Source organism: Pleurodeles waltl, chromosome 3_1, assembly GCF_031143425.1.
Source record: "Pleurodeles waltl isolate 20211129_DDA chromosome 3_1, aPleWal1.hap1.20221129, whole genome shotgun sequence".
In the NCBI taxonomy this organism is placed as follows: Eukaryota; Metazoa; Chordata; class Amphibia; order Caudata; family Salamandridae; genus Pleurodeles; species Pleurodeles waltl.
The window spans coordinates 833,372,461-833,390,163 of record NC_090440.1 but is presented as its reverse complement, the minus strand read 5'-3'; the positions used below and the strand labels follow the sequence as shown (position 1 = coordinate 833,390,163).

At 45.5% G+C, this 17,703-nt stretch overlaps 1 protein-coding gene across 3 annotated transcripts in view; it reads left to right on the top strand.

Annotated features, from left to right (window-relative positions):
- The window catches only part of ABCC8 (ATP binding cassette subfamily C member 8), an 848,693-nt gene that overhangs the window by 793,893 nt on the left and 37,097 nt on the right, over positions 1-17,703 (top strand). For all 3 annotated transcript variants that reach the window (XM_069223742.1, XM_069223743.1, XM_069223745.1), the window contains one exon: positions 11,212-11,320. In XM_069223742.1, the coding sequence (XP_069079843.1) occupies positions 11,212-11,320 (109 nt within the window). The remainder of the gene's footprint in view (positions 1-11,211; positions 11,321-17,703) is intronic.

Sequence of the window (17,703 nt, the reverse complement as noted above, 5' to 3'; positions counted from 1 at the left end):
ATGGTATACCTCCCCATTCACTACGAACAGCAACGTCGCCGAAGACAACCACGGTGAGTACTGCCACCTAGCACACAAGGGAGGGGGAGGAAAAAGAGAGTGACACACACACGCAACACACAACACCCCCACCCCCAACACCATACACACAAACAGATGCTGTAACATTACATATACAACCCGTACCCCTCAGGAATAATGCAAGGACAAAAGGAAGTGATTAAAGTGAGTGTAATAAGATAAAATACGAGAAAATCGTGATTCCAAATGAAAACAGTATATACATATCTACAAATGGAGGGACACTGCCCAGTCCTCAATGTCCGTGGGCCACAGGGCCACATCACATAGGCCAAGGCCCCACTTGACTCCTGCATCAACACAGAGAGAACACTGCAGGTGCATCAGTTAAAAAATAGGCAGGAACCTCAGGGGGACGGGGAACGGGGGGCACCTCAGCAGGAAGATGGTACAACACCACTGGTCCCCGAGAGGGCTGCATGCCCTGTGCAATGTCTTGGGGAGTGCAAAGCCACAGTCTCTCAAGTGGGTGGTTTGCCCACTGCTTGGTCCTGGGGTGTGCAAAGCCACAGTCTCTCAAGTGGGTGGTTTGCCCACTGCTTGGTCCTGGGGAGTGCAAGGCCACAGTCTCTCTAGTGGGTGGTTTGCCCACTTCTTGGTCCTGGGGAGTGCAAGGCCACAGTCTCTCTAGTGGGTGGTTTGCCCACTGCTTGGTCCTGGGGAGTGCAAGGCCACAGTCTCTCAAGTGGGTGGTTTGCCCACTGCTTGGTCCTTGGGAGTGCAAGGTCACAGTCTCTCTAGTGGACACTTCTCCACTGGTTCTGGAGGGGGCCTTGTGGCCAGTGTGATTCATCCTGGGAAGGATGGGGTGAGTGGATGGTTTCTTCCACTGGTTCTGGAGGGGTCTTGTGCCCTGTGTGCTTCATCCTGGGAAGGATGGGGTGAGTGGATGGCTTCTTCCACTGGTTCTGCAGGGGGCCTTCTGCCCAGTGTGCTGCATCCTGGCAAGGAGGGGGTGAGTGAATGGCTTCTTCCACTGGTTCAGGAGGGGTCTTTGTGCCCAGTGTGCTTCATCCTGGCAAGGAGGGGTGAGTGGATGGCTTCTTCCACTGGTTCTGGAGGGGGCCTTGTGACGCAGCACTTGGGAAGTGCAAGGTCACAGTCATTCACCTGGGTGTCACACCTACAGGATTTGCAGGCTCCAGGATGCACTACAGCCCATGGAAGCACAACTACACACTTCCGCCGGCGGTGATGGCTGCTCAGTGGTGGCAGTGGTGGTTCTGGTGTTGGGGCTGGCAGTGGTGGGGGATGCTCCAGCCCATCCCCTGCAGCCTCGGACGTCTGCCCACTGGGGCTGCTGCTGGAAGTGGTGCTGGTGGCGGTGCTGGCAGTGGTGGGGGGAGGCTCCAGCCCATCCCCTGCAGCCTCAGACGGCTGCCCACTGGGGCTGCTGCTGCTGGCAGTGGTGCTGGTGGCAGTGCTGGTGGCGGTGCTGGTGACAGGGATGCCATTGATGGGGGGAGGCTCCAACCCTTCCCCTGCGGCCTCAGACAGCTGATCCTCTATGATTGGTGGTGGGGGCTCAGAATCAGTCCCAGCACCAGGCCTCCTGTCCTTCCTGCCTGCAGGCCCTTTGCCCTTCCCCTTGGCAGCTGGTGGTGCATCCCTGCCCTTCCCCTGGGCAGCTGGTGATGCCTCCTTGCCCTTCCCTTGGCAGCTGGTGGTGCCTCCTTGCCCTTCCCCTTGGCAGCTGGTGGTGCATCATTGCCCTTGGCAGCTAGTGGTGCCTCCTTGCCCTTTCCCTTGGCAGCTGGTGGTGCATCCTTGCCCTTCTCCTTGGCAGCTGGTGCAGGCAGTGCTGATGGTTGGTTCCCTGGAGCCTCTCCCACCTGCAGTAGCTGCCGACACTACTGTGGCCGTGGACTGGGTGGCTGAGGTACTAGCCTGGGTTCCGACCACCCTGGCACGACATGAAGGACGGGGGGAGGGGTAAGGAAGAGGTCAACGGTGGAGAGGAAAAGGTTCTTAGGGACACTGGGGCGGGAAGAGGGTGAAGGTTTGGGAGTGGAGGAAGAGGGAGTGGTTGTTGGAGGTATTTGTCTGCTGTGTTTGGGTGCAGGTGCATGGGCTGGATGCTGTTGTGAGGTGGATGGCTGTTGGGTGTCTGAGTGCTTGCGTTTGTGTACTTTGGGAGGAGGGGGCACTGACACAGTGGGAGAGAACACAGGGGACGTGTTCATGGAAGTGGAGGTGGTGACTGCCAGTGAGAGGTGTGGAGTGATAGGTGTGATGGTGATGGGGGTAGTGGAGGAGGAGAGGGACACAGTGGAGGCAGTGGATGTTGGTATGTCTGCATCTGGATGGTGTTTGTGTGAGTCCCTGTGGGATGATGTGTGGTGCTTGTGTTTGCTTGAGCCACTCCTGTGTGTTGTCTTGGCTGCATGCTGGTCTGACTGAGTGCTGGAGATAGGTTGGGATTGAGGGGAATGGGACTGGGTAGAGGAAGTTGGAGGGGGGAGGCTAGAGACAGAGACAATGCCTGCCACCAGGGAGGTGGCCAGAGCCTGGATTGATCTCTGTTGGGCCACCATGCCAGAGTGAATGCCCTCCAGGAATGCATTTGTTTGTTGCAAATGGCCTGCCAGCCCCTGGATGGCATTCACTATGGTTGACTGTCCAACAGAGATAGATCAAAGGAGGTCAATAGCCTCCTCACTCAGGGAAGCAGGGCTAACTGGGGCAGGAACTGAGGTGCCTGGGGCGAAGGAGATGCCCACCCTCCTGGATGAGCCGGCACAGGAAACATGCTGATGGGCTGCTGGGAGGGCGGTGCTGGTATGAGGGTGGCGGCTGTACCTGTAGTTGGCGTGGCCACAGAGGTGCCCGCCACCACCAAGGAGCTTCCATTGGAGGAGGTATCACTGTCAGAACTGTCCCCTCCTGTCTCTGCCTTGGTGCTCCCCCCACCCTCCATCCCACAGGTCCCCTCACCGTTGGTGGATTCGGCCTCCATGGCCATGTGGGATGCAGCTCCCTCCGTCGCTGGTGCCTCTCCTCCTCTGTCAGATGATGCTAATGCACATAATAACAGGATGACAAAACAAAAGGGGGGGATAGACAAAGGATACACTTGGTCAAGGGCAGCAACAACACCACCATTGGCGTACATGACACACGCACACACAGGGAACAGCCCTACGCACTAGGCAATGCACTACCAGTCACTATGCTAGTCACCAGCCCATGGACAGGAATACCTAACGCCAATAGCAGCATACCTGACACTCACAGATCCCTGCCCAGTAGTGGATGCCTACTAACTTGTTAGGAGGTGGTGTTCTTCAGCCCCTGCCCAACATGGAACCTACCCTGCAATCTTTGGCCTGTCCTAGGGGCACCCACAGGCCCACATCCCCCACGCGGAGACCACCCCACCACGTGCAAGTAGTATATTATGAAACTGTACTCACCCCCTTGTGGCTGCTGTGATGCCCTCAAGTGCCCATCTACGTCCGGATACGCCACCGCTAGTATGCAGGCCATCAGGGGGGTCGGGGTTCGATGGGCTCCCCTTCCTCATTGGGAGGCCAACCCCAGCTGGGCCTCTGCCGTCTTCCTTGCCCAGCATCTAAGGTCCTCCCACTGTTTGCGACAGTGGGTGCTCCGCCTGCCGTAGACCCCCAGGGTCCGCACATCCTTGGTGATGGCACGCCATATACCCTTTTTCTGATGGGCGCTGACCTGCAGAAAAAGATACATAGAAAAAGGTATTAGTCATACCGTCCGGCCTGTTACACTCATGGCCCACCATAGCCCTCCCATCCCCTTACGCACAGACATTGCCCACCATACCTGCAGCACGCTGCCCAGAACCCTTCCACCAACCCCCTCTACACGAGGCCCTCACACACAGCACCCCATGCATCCATGCCCCTTACATCGTGCTCACAGTGTACTCAACTGTTGGTCTGGAGGCCCATACAGCATTTGGTACTGTGGTAGGACCCCATCCACCAGTTTCTCCAACTCCACAGCGGAGAAGGAAGGGGCCCTTTCCTCAGTGACACGAGCCATGGTTGATCCCAGACACAGGTCACAGCAGCACTTGCAGTGTAGGTCCTAGCCTGTTGAAGGTCAGGTAGCAAGTGAGTGAACATATAGAAAATGGCTGTCACGTCTGCAGAGGTGCGTACCATCACCACCGGCGTACATCACCATTGGCCACTGTAACCCATAGGGCACAATGGTAACCAATGAGGAGTTGCACTGTGGTACTCTACTGCCTCCCTCAACGGCATGCAACGGCAGCGGAATTACCTCATTTCCACTTGTCCCTCTAAACAGGACAGGAGGACGCCATTTCAGGGGGGGCAGGCCATGGCACCTAACTGCATCACAGTACATATAGGAACCATTTGGGCCTATCCAACAACATCCTGTTACTGTCACAACATGCAATGCAGTGTACTGTTTGGAAATGTGGAATACTGACCAGCTGCTCCCCGTTTTGCCCCCTAGATTACAACTGCTGCGGATTAATAGAAGATGGAGACATCCCCCTGTGTACAGACCGCTGGTGGACTTATCAACAATGGAGGACAGACACAATATTCTCACCTATAGATTTGACAGAGCCACAATCACAGAGCTGTGTGCCTAATTTGAGACTGACCTAATACCTGCTATCCGTCACCCCACCAGGATCCCCCCTCTTGTGCAAGTGCTATCTGTGCTCCATTTCTTGGTAACTGGCTCCTTCCAAGTGACAGTGGGCTTGGCAGCAGGAATGTCACAGCCAATGTTCTCAATAGTGCTATCCAGAGTGTTGTCTGCCCTGATTAAACACATGCACAGCTACATAGTTTTCCCCCATGTGGGGATTTGGCCACAGTGAAAGCTGACTTCTATGCAATGGGGCATATCCCCAACATTATTGGGGCAATTGATGGTACACATATTGCATTTGTCCCCCCTGAAGAAATGAACAGGTGTTCAGAAATCAAAAGAACTTTCACTCGATGAATGTGCAGATAGTGTGCCTGGTGGACCAGTACATCTCCCATGTCAATGCAAAGTATCCTGGCTCCGTGCATGATGCCTATATCCTGAGGAATAGCAGCATCCCATATGTGATGGCACAACTCCAGAGGCACTGGGTGTGGCTAATTGGTGAGCCCTGGTTCCCACCCAGTGGATGGTGGTGTATGGGTATGGTGTGGGCCCTAAGGGTCTGGAGAGCCAGAGAATCCTGATGGGCCAGGTTGGTCATCCTGATCCAGGCGAGCAGAGCTGCTGTCATCACTGTGGGCCTCTTATGAGGGGGGACTGGATGTTGCTGGCACCTCCTCTCTGTTGACGTTGGGTGGGGACCTGTGGGGATGTAAATGCAGTGTTATAGTTTCTGCGTGTGACATCTTGTGTATGGGTGTGTTGCCCTGTATGGTTGTGATTGCCCTGTCAGCCTTACCTTGTGTGAGTAGTGATTATGTGGGCTAGGTGATTCTCGCTAATGTGCATGCTTTAGTGATGGGTGTCCATGCAGGTCTGTGATGGGGGTCCATGCACTGGTGTTGCATACAGGGCTTGGTATTGGGATGGGTGGGATGTGATGGTGGGTTATGTGTGAGGTGGTGGAGTGATGGGGGTGAGGGTAGGGGTGGGGGAATGTGATAGCATGCAGGTAGGGGGGTGATAGTAGTAAAGAGCTGACTTACTAGAGTCCAGTCCTCCTGCTACTCCTGCCAGGCCCTCAGGATGCAGTATTGCCAAGACCCTGCTACTCCTATGTTGTTAGTTGTGGGAGAGGAGGTGGGGGTCCACCGCCAGTCCTCTGTACAGCTATCTGGTGTCTTGAAACCATGGAACGCACCTTCCCCCGTAGGTCGTTCCACCTCTTCCTGATGACGTCCCTTGTTCTGGGGTGCTGTCCCACGGTGTTGACACTGTCCATGATTCTCTGCCATAGCTCCATCTTCCTAGCAATGGATGTCTGCTGCACCTGTGATCCGAATAGCTATGGCTCTACCCAGATGATTTCCTCCACCATGACCCTTAGCTCCTCCTCTGAGGACCTGGGGTGTCTTTGTGGTGCCATGGGTGTAGTGTGAGTGGTATGTGTGAGGGTGTGTGGGTGATGTGTTGGGGTGTGTGCTGTGAGGTGTGTGGATGGTGTATGGGTGATGGTGTTCTGTGGCTCTGGTTCTGTGGGTTCTCATGGTGTGTCTCTCGCTCAGTTGTAAATTTTTGTTAGTCATAAAGGGTTGTGGGTAATGTGTGTGTGTGTTTTATAGTGGTGTGGGTGTGGTGTGTGTATGGGTGTCAGGTGTGTGTAGTTTGAATTGTCCAATGTAGTGTTCTTTTGTATGTGTGTGTGTATTTTGAGCACAGCGGTATGTATCGCCAATGGTTTACTGCGGTTGAATGTCCACAGCGGTGATTCGTGGGTCATAATATTTGGGGCGTAGTTCTGTTGGTGTAACGGTGTGGGTTTGGATACCGCCTGTTTATCACTGACCTTTGGGCTGGCGGACTTGTGTGTGTGTCTGTATAGTGACAGATTGCTATGTGTGGGTCACAATATGGGTAGCGGTAAACCGGCGCGCCTGCGGTATGTTGGCCGCAGTCGGCATGGTAGTAAGCGGGACTTACCGCCAATGTCATAATGAGGGCCTATATGTTTTGACAATACTTGAGTGCTGTGCGGTGATATAACAAGGGCCCAGTCAGCTCACTCGAAAACCCTGTGAGTACTTTACAAAACATGCATGACATCTGTTTATGTCCACTGCCTATAATGACCATCTATAGGGATGTGAAAGTGATGATTTAAAGGTACCATTCTGAACTCAACTATTGAGCTATTGTTTGATGACATTTAAAAGCTTTTGCCAAATGTAAAATTTTCCAAATGTGGGAATACTGGGTGCTTTCAGTTCTTTAATGTTTGCTAACCCAAGGCAGGTTGTTTGCTTCACAGTGTCGTCCAAAAATATAATTTGTAAAGGAATAAGGCATGCTCTAAATAAAGCTTCCTTATCCTGTATTTGCCAATCTCGTGTTCCCCACACATTCTTTAAATCAATCGTTTACTTCCAAAATTCATAGCCTTCAACAGCCAGCTGGGAAACAAAGAAATCCAAATAAATCAATTTGGTGTCAGCTGGCAATATTTTCCTCTCTTTAGAGGGAGGAAATTTGAAATAACATGACTCAGCATTCATAGCATCACACCCAGTGAAAGATACAAACTTTTCTACTTATGTTGAAGAACTCCTCACAGGGGGAGTTGGGTAATGTTCCCATTTTGTGTAGTTATAAACTAATCTTGGGGCACCAGCTAGGTGCAGAAACAAATGTCCATAATGATGAAAACAGAACATTTCCCCATAATTCACAGTTGTCAATATCTTCACTTTCAAATACAGTGTAATATTCAAGCTCAGAAAGCTTAGAATTAACTGTTTTCAGATCCCAGTCATCCGAAACAACCCCCGGTGTAATAACATAATTCATAGATACTTTGTAAATATATGAAATTTGAATTACTTCAGTAGGACCAAATATATTGTATGGTACTTTATCCCAAACAATACCATCAGTAATTGTAACAGCTGATTTATTTACAAGGGATAAGTCTCTTCGGACCTAATGTGATGATAGGTAAGGTGTTCAAACCTTATCCACCAGTTCAACAGCAGAGTGTTCAAGAAAATAGTGACCATGTATCAGCAGAAGGAAAACAATGACAAAACCAATTCAAAGCAGAAAGACAAGCAGGGTCAGTAGTATCTATACATAGTACCATGGACAAACCAAAATATTGTTTTTAAGCCAGTTGAAAAGCTTACATGTTCTTGATACAGGTGCAGCTGCGGATGCTGAAGAGTTTGAAGAAAAGCCTTCAGTGTTGGCGAAGTAACCAGAAGCAGTTTGCAAAAACTGGAGCCGGTGCAGAACTGGTAGCTGTACTTAATAGTGGTGGTTCCTAATAAACAATGCCATCTGTTTGTGTTGCATTGATATAGTAGAGATCTACATCTTGGGCAATTCTTGTTGATGAAGTGGTGAAAGGAATTAACAAAAGTTAATTCCCCACCCTCCTGAAGCTAGGGAAGACAATTGTAGCAATGTTGGGTGTTGAAGCATTGTTGAGTGAAGAGGTATATCTTGTGGGATAGGGAAAGAGGCAAAGGAACTACCCAGGAATCCTCTTGGTCTACTGTGCAGGATCAGTCACATGGTGCAATTTGATGTTGTCAATTGAAACAAAGCGTTTTTCTTTAAAAACAGGTAGCGGTGAAAGAATGACAGTGCTGGTACTGTGTACATCCAAAACTGGAGCCGTTGCTATTTATGATGGTCCAAACTTCTTCTTTACAACATTGTTTTCATGCCCTAGATCCCCAGCTTTAGGAATGCAGCTGGGAGATGTTGTGGACAAATCCCTCATTCCCAATCTGGTGGCATATGTAGATGAATTTTCATCATGGAATTGCGGTGTTTCCTGTAAAACAGTGACAATATATGTCAAAGGTTCTTTCTGCCACCACCGCGCCGGGATCATCAAGACCTGGGACATACATAGGTATCCCAATTAAGACCTTCCTAAGGGGTACGTCCTCCAAGGGATCTTCTGGGCAGATTGTTTCGTGCTTTCTGCACCCCATATAGGTGATGAAGCCAACTATGACCAGAACTTAATGCTCTCACTGTTAAGGATTGCTTTAAGTCTATTACGTGCAAAAGCAGGCCCTTGGTATGAGTGGAATGCTGCAACAGCATATGTCCTGATGAAGGCTTGCAAATCTTTAATAACACTTCAAGCATCAGCTGATCATTGTGGCCATACCCACAGAAATCTGGAGCATAAGTCAACAGCAGCTAATATGTATTTGTATGCATCATCAAGTTGTAAGGGACTGCACTCAATGTGTGTTCAGGTACACACATTGTAGTGGTTTGGCTTAAACTAAGAGGGGTGTCTGCAGTGTCTGCAGTGGGTGTTTGATGGTGGATCCTTTAATTTGTTGGCAGCTGATTTAAAAAAGAAAACATTCCCGCTATAAAACAGTTATGCTAAAAGGAATTAAAACGAATTGATGAAATTAAGCATGTAACTAGGCAAAAGGACCCAGGCCACAGGCGTAAGCTAAAATGTGCATGCCCATGAAAGGTGCCAAAGTGAAGCCACAACAAACACAGGATCTCGCATTGCAAGCCTCCTCTACAGCTCCTCGGAACTGCTGCTGCACGATGCATACTCAACACAGGACCTTGCATCATCACCCCGCAGAACACCAGAACTGCCACAGCACCATGCATCCTCAACATGGGATCCTGCAGCTCTGCACAACCAGGATGTAAGGTACTTTGTTCAGTGAGTCCAGCTGGGTTCCTGTATCTGGCCCACGCCCCATCGCAGTCGGTCTGTACTTGTGACTTTGTTCTGGTCACTACCAGATAACTACAGTTAGTGCTTTGCTCTTTTGGGCACTCTTTTCACTTAAATCTTTAAAGTTGCATATCCCAGTTCTACTGATTGGATTTTTGTAATTTTGCTCTCAAATGATCTATTCAATTTTACTCTATTTTTCTAAATTGGTGTGAGATTTTTCTTGTCTTGTGTTTTCACTTTTATACTGTTTGAATTGCTGCTTAAATACTTTACATAATTAATCTATGCTAAGCCTGACTGCTTTGTACCAAGCTACACAAAGGTTAAGCACAGGTTAATTTGGGGTTTTCTTGTGACATCACAATGACAGGAATTTTGGTTGCTGCTTGAGTAGGATTTCACCCCCTCCACCAGTAACCCACTTTTTCAATTCTCCATTCCTTCTTCTTGGGATTCAATGCCCATCTTTGGGTTGTAGGGTTCATTGCTTGTGCATTTTTAGACCGCAATATAGAGATTCTATACTCCAAACCATTTTTTGGCCTTTGGCTTCACATTTCTTCCCTATCATGAATGCCCAGATCTGTTACCTGTCTTTGCAACTGATGAAACTAGGGGTCCTCCCAAACCATATCTTTCTTCACCCTCTCTCTAGCTTCCAGGGCCTTCTTTTGCCTAAAGATTATTTTTCCACAACATCAGGTTTTTATAAGTGTCAAACAGTGGCAGCTGCCACTGAATGAGGGCGGTGAGCATGGGGGGGAATAAACAAACAAAAGAAAGAAAAAAAAACACTTACCTCTTTCCTATGGCATATAGGCTTCCAGACTCCCCTCCAATCACGATGCTTCTGTCACCAGCATGACAGTGCTGTGATTGGTGTGAGTGCCCAGCTTTGGCACCCACAGAGGAAATAGGACCCTGTGCACTTTCTCCTTCCAGCTGTGAAATACAGCCGGGTGGAGAAATGCAAAGTGTGTATGTCTATTTGGCCAGCCGAGCATGGCCGGCCAAACACACATGTGCACTTATAGTGCACAAACCCCTGCTCTCTCCAGCCCCCTCAAGCCCCACCCAGCCCTCATTCAGAAATTCACATTTCCTTTTTCTTTCCTTTCTTCCAGCCACAAATGTCTAGGGATGTAACCAACATTTTCAACTAATGAAATAAAATACAATCTTTAAGATTTGTAGGTCATTGTATTTTATTCCATTTCTGACTGACCCTTTCCTGCTTCTGTAGGCAATCTATCATGCTACAGTTAAATGATTTGATATTTAGGATTCAGTCGTTTTGACAAGAATCATTCATTAGGGCTAAAATGTCCTCAGAAGAAACAACTTGGCACAAACATTAAGGTCCTGATTGCCACAGTTAACCCATGTATATATCCCTATTTTCATATATATAAGAATCACAAGTTGCAAGGAAATAAAGTTCATATTCCACCCACCATCTGTTGAATGTTGGCAGCTCATATCTGCCAGAATTTTATAGGGCAAAAGGGCAGTAAGAACCAAAATATGTATGTTATTCTCTAAAAAGTCGGACTAGGCACTATTGATCGCACCAGATCAATTCTGAACCCTAGGGAGGGTAGGAGGAAAGTCATATTTTTAACAGGTACAATAGATAACAACTACACATCTATGGCACTCATAATCTGTCTCTCAGTGTGGTACTGTTCTTTGATTTCATGGCAGATTAGTGCTAAAATAGGTTGTATGATATATTATGAACAAATGTCCCCAGTAAAAAAAATTCTTCACATTTGTGATGCTGTTTTATTTAGGAAGAATTATCATTGATGGCATAGACATTGCTAAACTGCCATTACAGACACTGAGATCCCGGCTCTCCATTATTCTTCAAGATCCAGTATTATTCAGTGGAACAATTCGGTAAGTATAGAAGGAATGTTATTAATCTTACTGTGCATGCAAATATAGAATCATCATAAACTTGTGCTGGTGGATGTGAGAAGCATAAATTAAGCTTACATTACCTCACACAAAGATATCTGTATACCAGTCTATTTATATACTTGCTTCCAAATAAAATTCAATTATACATCATGTGTAAGAAAGGACATGAAAGGATAATGGAAGAAGGGTAAAATACTTATCTGGTCCTTGCACATGTATTGTCCAATATCATAGCTCAAGGTTTAAGATAATGTGACTCGCGCCCCCGCCTTGCACAGTGCTGCCATCAATGATGTCAGTTCAGTTGTTATCAGATTTGTCATGACTGTTGTAATATGTGAGGCCATAAGCAGTAATGTTTACAATGATGTGTCATGACTGTTGTAATATGTGAAGCCATAAGCAGTGCTTTGAGGAGGCATGAAGTATAGTCACTTCAAATAACTAAATCTGTTGAATTTTAGTGTTGTTTTTAGTTTAAAATGTTACAATTACACAGGCATTTTCACCTAACTATGATATAACTTTAACCTGTGTGTTTTTCAGTGAATTTCTGAGGTTTGTAATGCAAAGAAAGATATTTTTACCATACCTAACTATAATGTCACTTTAACCATAGTATTTTTCAGGGATTTCTAGGTTGTTTTCAGTTAAAGTAATATTTTATTAACATATGTAAGGCCAACACCCCCACTGCACACGACCTTGGCACATGCATAGCGTGGGATTGGCTGCAGGGCGTAGCCTATTGCCAGGCCCTGCTCCCAACTACCCACAGGCAGCCAACCTCACATTGTGCACAGCATAGGTTAGCCCACAGGGCTTAGCCTGCAGTCAGGCCCTGGTCCTAATCTCCATTGCATGCTGTCAACCCCCCTAACCCCACCATGCATGACCTTCCCCTGTTTGCAGAAACCCACCGAAGACACTCATGACCCACCTCTTCCTTTAAAAAAAATGTCTGAGCCCACCAGACTTGTGGGATGCAGCGTGGTCCCTGTACTGTGCATAAGACTGCAACAGGAGTTAAGGGGGCCACACTGGCTCCAGCAGGCCACCCACAGGATCATGGAAACACACAAAAACATTTTTTTAAACTTTGGCCCGGTGGGCGCTCTGGGACCCCCCCACAAGTTCCAGGTGGGCAGGATACCCCACTCTACCACAATATGCCTTACGTTTTTTTTAAAACTTCAGGACAGAGGGACCAAGTCCTTACGTCTTGAAATGGCAGCCACAACATTTCTCTTCATGTTGCAGTCAGTCTATCAGAGGTTGTACTCCTGCAGGAGTGCACAAGAGCCTTTTGCCCCCACAGGACGTCCAACAGGAAAAAAAGCCCCCTCGGCCTATCTGATCACTCTGTTAATTGAAGATGCTTGATTGAAGGACTCTTGCAAACCTCCCACAAACCTAAACATCCTGATATACAAAAGTTTTTTAAACTTAATTTCTCAAAAAACTATTAAACAGATTTACACCAAATCACAAAATGCATGCGTTCTGCAAATTTCCTGTAATCCCTGTTCAGCCCTTTTCTCTGTATCACTGTTCAATATTCCTATGGAAAATTGCATAGGGAAATTGGATTTCGGAGCCCCTTTTTCCTCAGCCATCACTTGACCGCTCACCCCGAAACTGTCCAGGAAGGAGGATGAACATATTTTTGGGAAATTTCATAAAGGTTTGTAAAACACTGCCAAAGTTGTTAGTAAACCAAAACACCCTCTTCCCATGGTAACTAGGTTCTCGCTATAACTAATAATATGTATCTTGTGTGTGTGGTGTGTGTTTTTAATTTAAAGTAAAAGTAATTTGGAACATTTTAAAATGCTCTATAAACGTAAAAACTCTAAATTGGAGCATAAAAATTAAGTTTGTATCCTTAGCTTGATTCATGGGAGCAGCACAAGTACAACAAACATAATCTAGTATGGGTGATTGGTGGCCTCATTTGAACGACTGGTTTGCAAAAAAACATGCATTAGGAGTAAAGAAGACAAAGCCAGATGTTAGACTGTAGCATATGCCTATGTCTTCTAGAAATACAACCAAATATTGAAGTGCTCAGTCCTTGCTATTAAAATTTCAGATTTTTGTATTTTTTGATTTGGGAATTAAATAAAACATTTCGTAATCTGTTCATTTGTTTGAGTTATACTTGTGTATTTGTATTATTGTTTTGAGATTTTAATCACAGAAATTGTCTAGGCTAGGGTCCCGGCTTTCAGAAGTAATTTAGCGGATTTCACAAGACTAATTGTTAAGAACTATTGTGCTAACTCAAGCGTGCCTGTTAAAGGCAGCTCGGTTGCAGGCTTTCTCTCAATTGCCTGGAACGCACATTCATAGAGATTGGCAATAAAATTAGTCACTTTGTATGCAAATTGTCTCTTCTAAATAACTCCTTAGCAAATGTCTTCTTTCCAGAAAAGCACTCCTTGTATCTGAATAGTACTTCACTTCCAAAGGCTGCCGCATGTATTGTAACTAGCTTTAAATAAACACCTCGGTGTACAAAGATAACGCGGTGGGTAAATGACTCTCACGCATACCTTCTTTGTGAGAGCAGCAAACTGCTCATATTCAGAATTATATCGAGTGCATATGATTGACTGTGTAGAAGGTACAAGGAGCAACCCTGCGGTTTATGCTATCCTGGTAATCACTATAGCGTTAGAGCACACCATTGCAGTACATCTCAGATATAGCCTGTGGTCATTTACCCCATAGCATATTCTTTAAGGTGATGTGGATCTAAAGCTAGGTTGTAACTTAAGTTTTCATCGTCATCATAACAGTAATACAACTTGGCTACACCGAAATTATCTGTAACATATACTGTGCCACTTGGAAAACGCAAACAGTTCCCTGGCGGTTTACTGCATTGCCTTTAAAACAGCAGTCTTGTAGTCTGTGTTGAAACCGTAGATATTGGTAAAACCAGTAGCGCAGGCATGTTCTTAGTAACCACAATTTGTTGAAAAGTACCTCAAATGTCTATCTGCGTAAACTGCTTTCAGAATTGTATTGCACATTGAATGTCAAACAATCATATGCGTCCACCAAATCCAGGGCCTGAGTCACAAAATAAATTGTGTAGATTTTAAAGTAATACTACAAAATTACATTCATAAACTTACATCTGTGCCAAGGTATGTTTTAGAAGTAAATATAGAAGGTAAAGGGGTGGGTAAATGAGAAATATTTATTATTAAAGGGGAGGGGTCTTAGGAAGAAAGGGGATTGGGAAGGATGTGCTAAAACAAACCACACCCCCATAAAAGAGTAAGACAAATGCAGTTTTAAAAAATACACTTCTAAATTACCACCGCCATAACAGTATCTATCTATCTATCTATCTATCTATCTATCTATCTATCTATCTATCTATCTATCTATCTATCTATCTATCTATCTATCTCTCTCTCTCAGTACCGGTATGAGTGCCCCGTAAATACATAAATCACTCTGCCTTCCAGAAATACCTCTGAGACACAGGTGTTAGCTATAGCCGTTTAAATATTTTATTGCCATACAGGCCAGGGGCGTTTCGGCTTGGCGAGCGTTGTTCACAGGTAGGCGACATTTTTCTTTCATGTGCATAACTAAAAAATGGGGTTTGTGGGAGGAACAATTGTCCATTGATCCAATGATCAGTGATTATACCTTGAAGGTCAGTATGTGGCTACGCTACATAGATGACAATTTTTTATATGGAAAGCCACTATTAAGAAACTATTGATTTTGTCTCACTCTTAAATGAAAATGCCCTAAATATCAAGGTCACAATGACACAAAGTAAGAGCTTAAAGGATTTCCCGGTCATAAAGACTAGAGCTAAAATATAATATCTTAGTAACTTTCTTGTTTAGGAAACAGAACACAGGAAATTTGGTTCGACCACCAATGAGTCAAAAGGAATATCCCATTTGGAGAGATAGCCAGACTTAAGTGTACCTCGATCTCTGAGGAAAAGTTCCATGACGCACAGGCTGAAATACTGGATAGTTTTTCAGAGAAAGGGTATCCCTGGGAAGTATTATGTACTGCAATGGAGAAAATCAAAATGGGTACTGGAGATGACTTTATGTGCAAAACAGCCAGATATGTAAATTTCTCCAGCATTAGATAAGAAGGGTGATGATGTAGATAAAATCAGCGTAATCACCACGTTTATTAGCCAATAGGAGCTGGTAAGTAAAATACTCACTAAAATTTGGATGTTTTGAGTAATAAGAAAACTATTAGCACAACAGTAGGACGAAGCCACAGTTCAATATACAGGAAAAGCAAGAGCCTGAGGAACTATTTGATGAGAGGCCATTTTGACCCAGGTTCTAAAATGAGAACGTGGTTATGAGGCAAACCGGCAGTATTTTGTTCATGTATAAAATGCAAGGCATGTTGACACAGCCGACAGAAATCCAAATATGACATCCCACATGAGCCTAAATTATGGAGCATAAAAAACTCATGTAAAACTGACTATGTTATTTGTGCTTTGTATGGAATGCCTGTGTAGAAAATGTTGTGAGGGAAATATTATATTTCAGGTGAAGTAACAGATCCTGGTGAACATTTGTGCTATTACCAACAAAGACTCAAAATACCAACAGGCACATTTTTCCAAACGTCACCCAATGCAGCACAGCGAGACACCTTGCTGCACTGTGTGGCATGACTAGGAGAAGGCAGGAATGCACCATATTTAACATTAAATGGCACATTCCTGTTCTCTCCTTGTGATGGTGCACTATGTACTGCCTAATACCAATACAGGCACCCTTGAATCATGGTGCAAAGGTGCCTGCATTGTAGGCAGGATTGCTTTTGTCCAGGAAAGGGCACCTTTCTGCCGAAAAACAGTCCTTTGAGGCGTTTTACTCTTTCTGTGTGTGCTGCTGGATGCAGCACACGTAGGAAAAGAAAACAATGAGGAGTAAAGATATTTCTCCTTGTTACACCTCCCATGAGTTGGCATAGCATTTCGATTAATTCCCAGCTCTACCACTAATGGTAAATCTGGGAATGCACCAAAATCCACAGGGGGATGTCTCGCAACACCCACACTCCACCCATGGAGTAACGAAAGGCAGCACTTTGCACTTCCTTGTCTCACTCGCGATATACAAAGTACTGCAGGGCCACAGCAGTTGGCCATGCATGGCTTGGTAAATATCATCTAGGTTTTGTGTCACCCTTGTGTCACCTTGAGTGGAGCAAGGGTGCCTCAAAAATGTGATAAGTGTAACTCGAAGTAGCAGCCCTTTTGAAAAATGCCATGAAGGGGACGGGACCAAATTGATGTTTTTTGGTCTGGACAGTGTTGAAGAACATGGGTGGAGAGTAGAGGTGACGATAGATGCCAACACCTACATAGACTTGAATCTTGCTATATTATAAATTTAGAAACATTTGAACCTGCTGTGCTCAATTTGAATGAGGAATCGATTATGAAAAACATGTGATTCAGTATTTTTATGGTATTTTTGTGTTTTTCCTTCCTTTTGTCTTGTGTAGGTAATTTTTGAGGAAAGCTTTTGTGTTGTTCCCATTTTTTTTAAATAGCACTTTTAAGGAAAATGAGCTACACAATAATAGTAATTGAAGGAATTTGGCTCTCTCTGCAGTGTCACCACCAAATGTTTTGCCTTCACCCCTTCTGTATTTTGAAGCCATTTGTGTTAGCTTTAAAAACTCTGCAAACTCTACCACTGCTAACCAGTGCTAAGGTTTGTGTGCTCTCAGCTTAAAATATGATAAAAATGGCTTACATTATATTGGCATAATTAATTTACTTATAAGTCCTTTGTATATGGTACTACCTGTACCCAGGGTCTGTAAATTAAATGTTACTAGTGGGCCTGCACCACTCATTGTGCCACCCTCTTAAGTAGATCTTTAAAGCATGCCTTAGGCCTGCAATTGTAGCCTGTAGTGGAGCTTTAAACAGCTAATTTGACCTGGCAAAATAAACCTTTTGTCAGGCCTGAACGTTCCTTTTTAAAACATATAAATCACCCGTAACATAGACCCTAAACTGTCCAGAGGACAGACTGGATTGTATTTAAAAAGTAGGACATGTATTTCTGACTTTTACATATTCTGGGAGTGAAAATCTCCTAAATGTGTTTGGATAGCATTGGGTTACCTTACTATAGTCAATAAGTGCTATCTTTTGATAGACAACAAATAGGAACTTCAGGTTTGGACACAAGTAAATTGTAATTCAAAATACTCTTTAATGGTAAAGCCGGATTTTAAGTCACAGTTCTGAAAATGACACTTTTAGAAAGTTGGCATTTTCTTATCATTACCATTTGTGTCCTGGGTCACATGACTGTGAATAGCTTGGA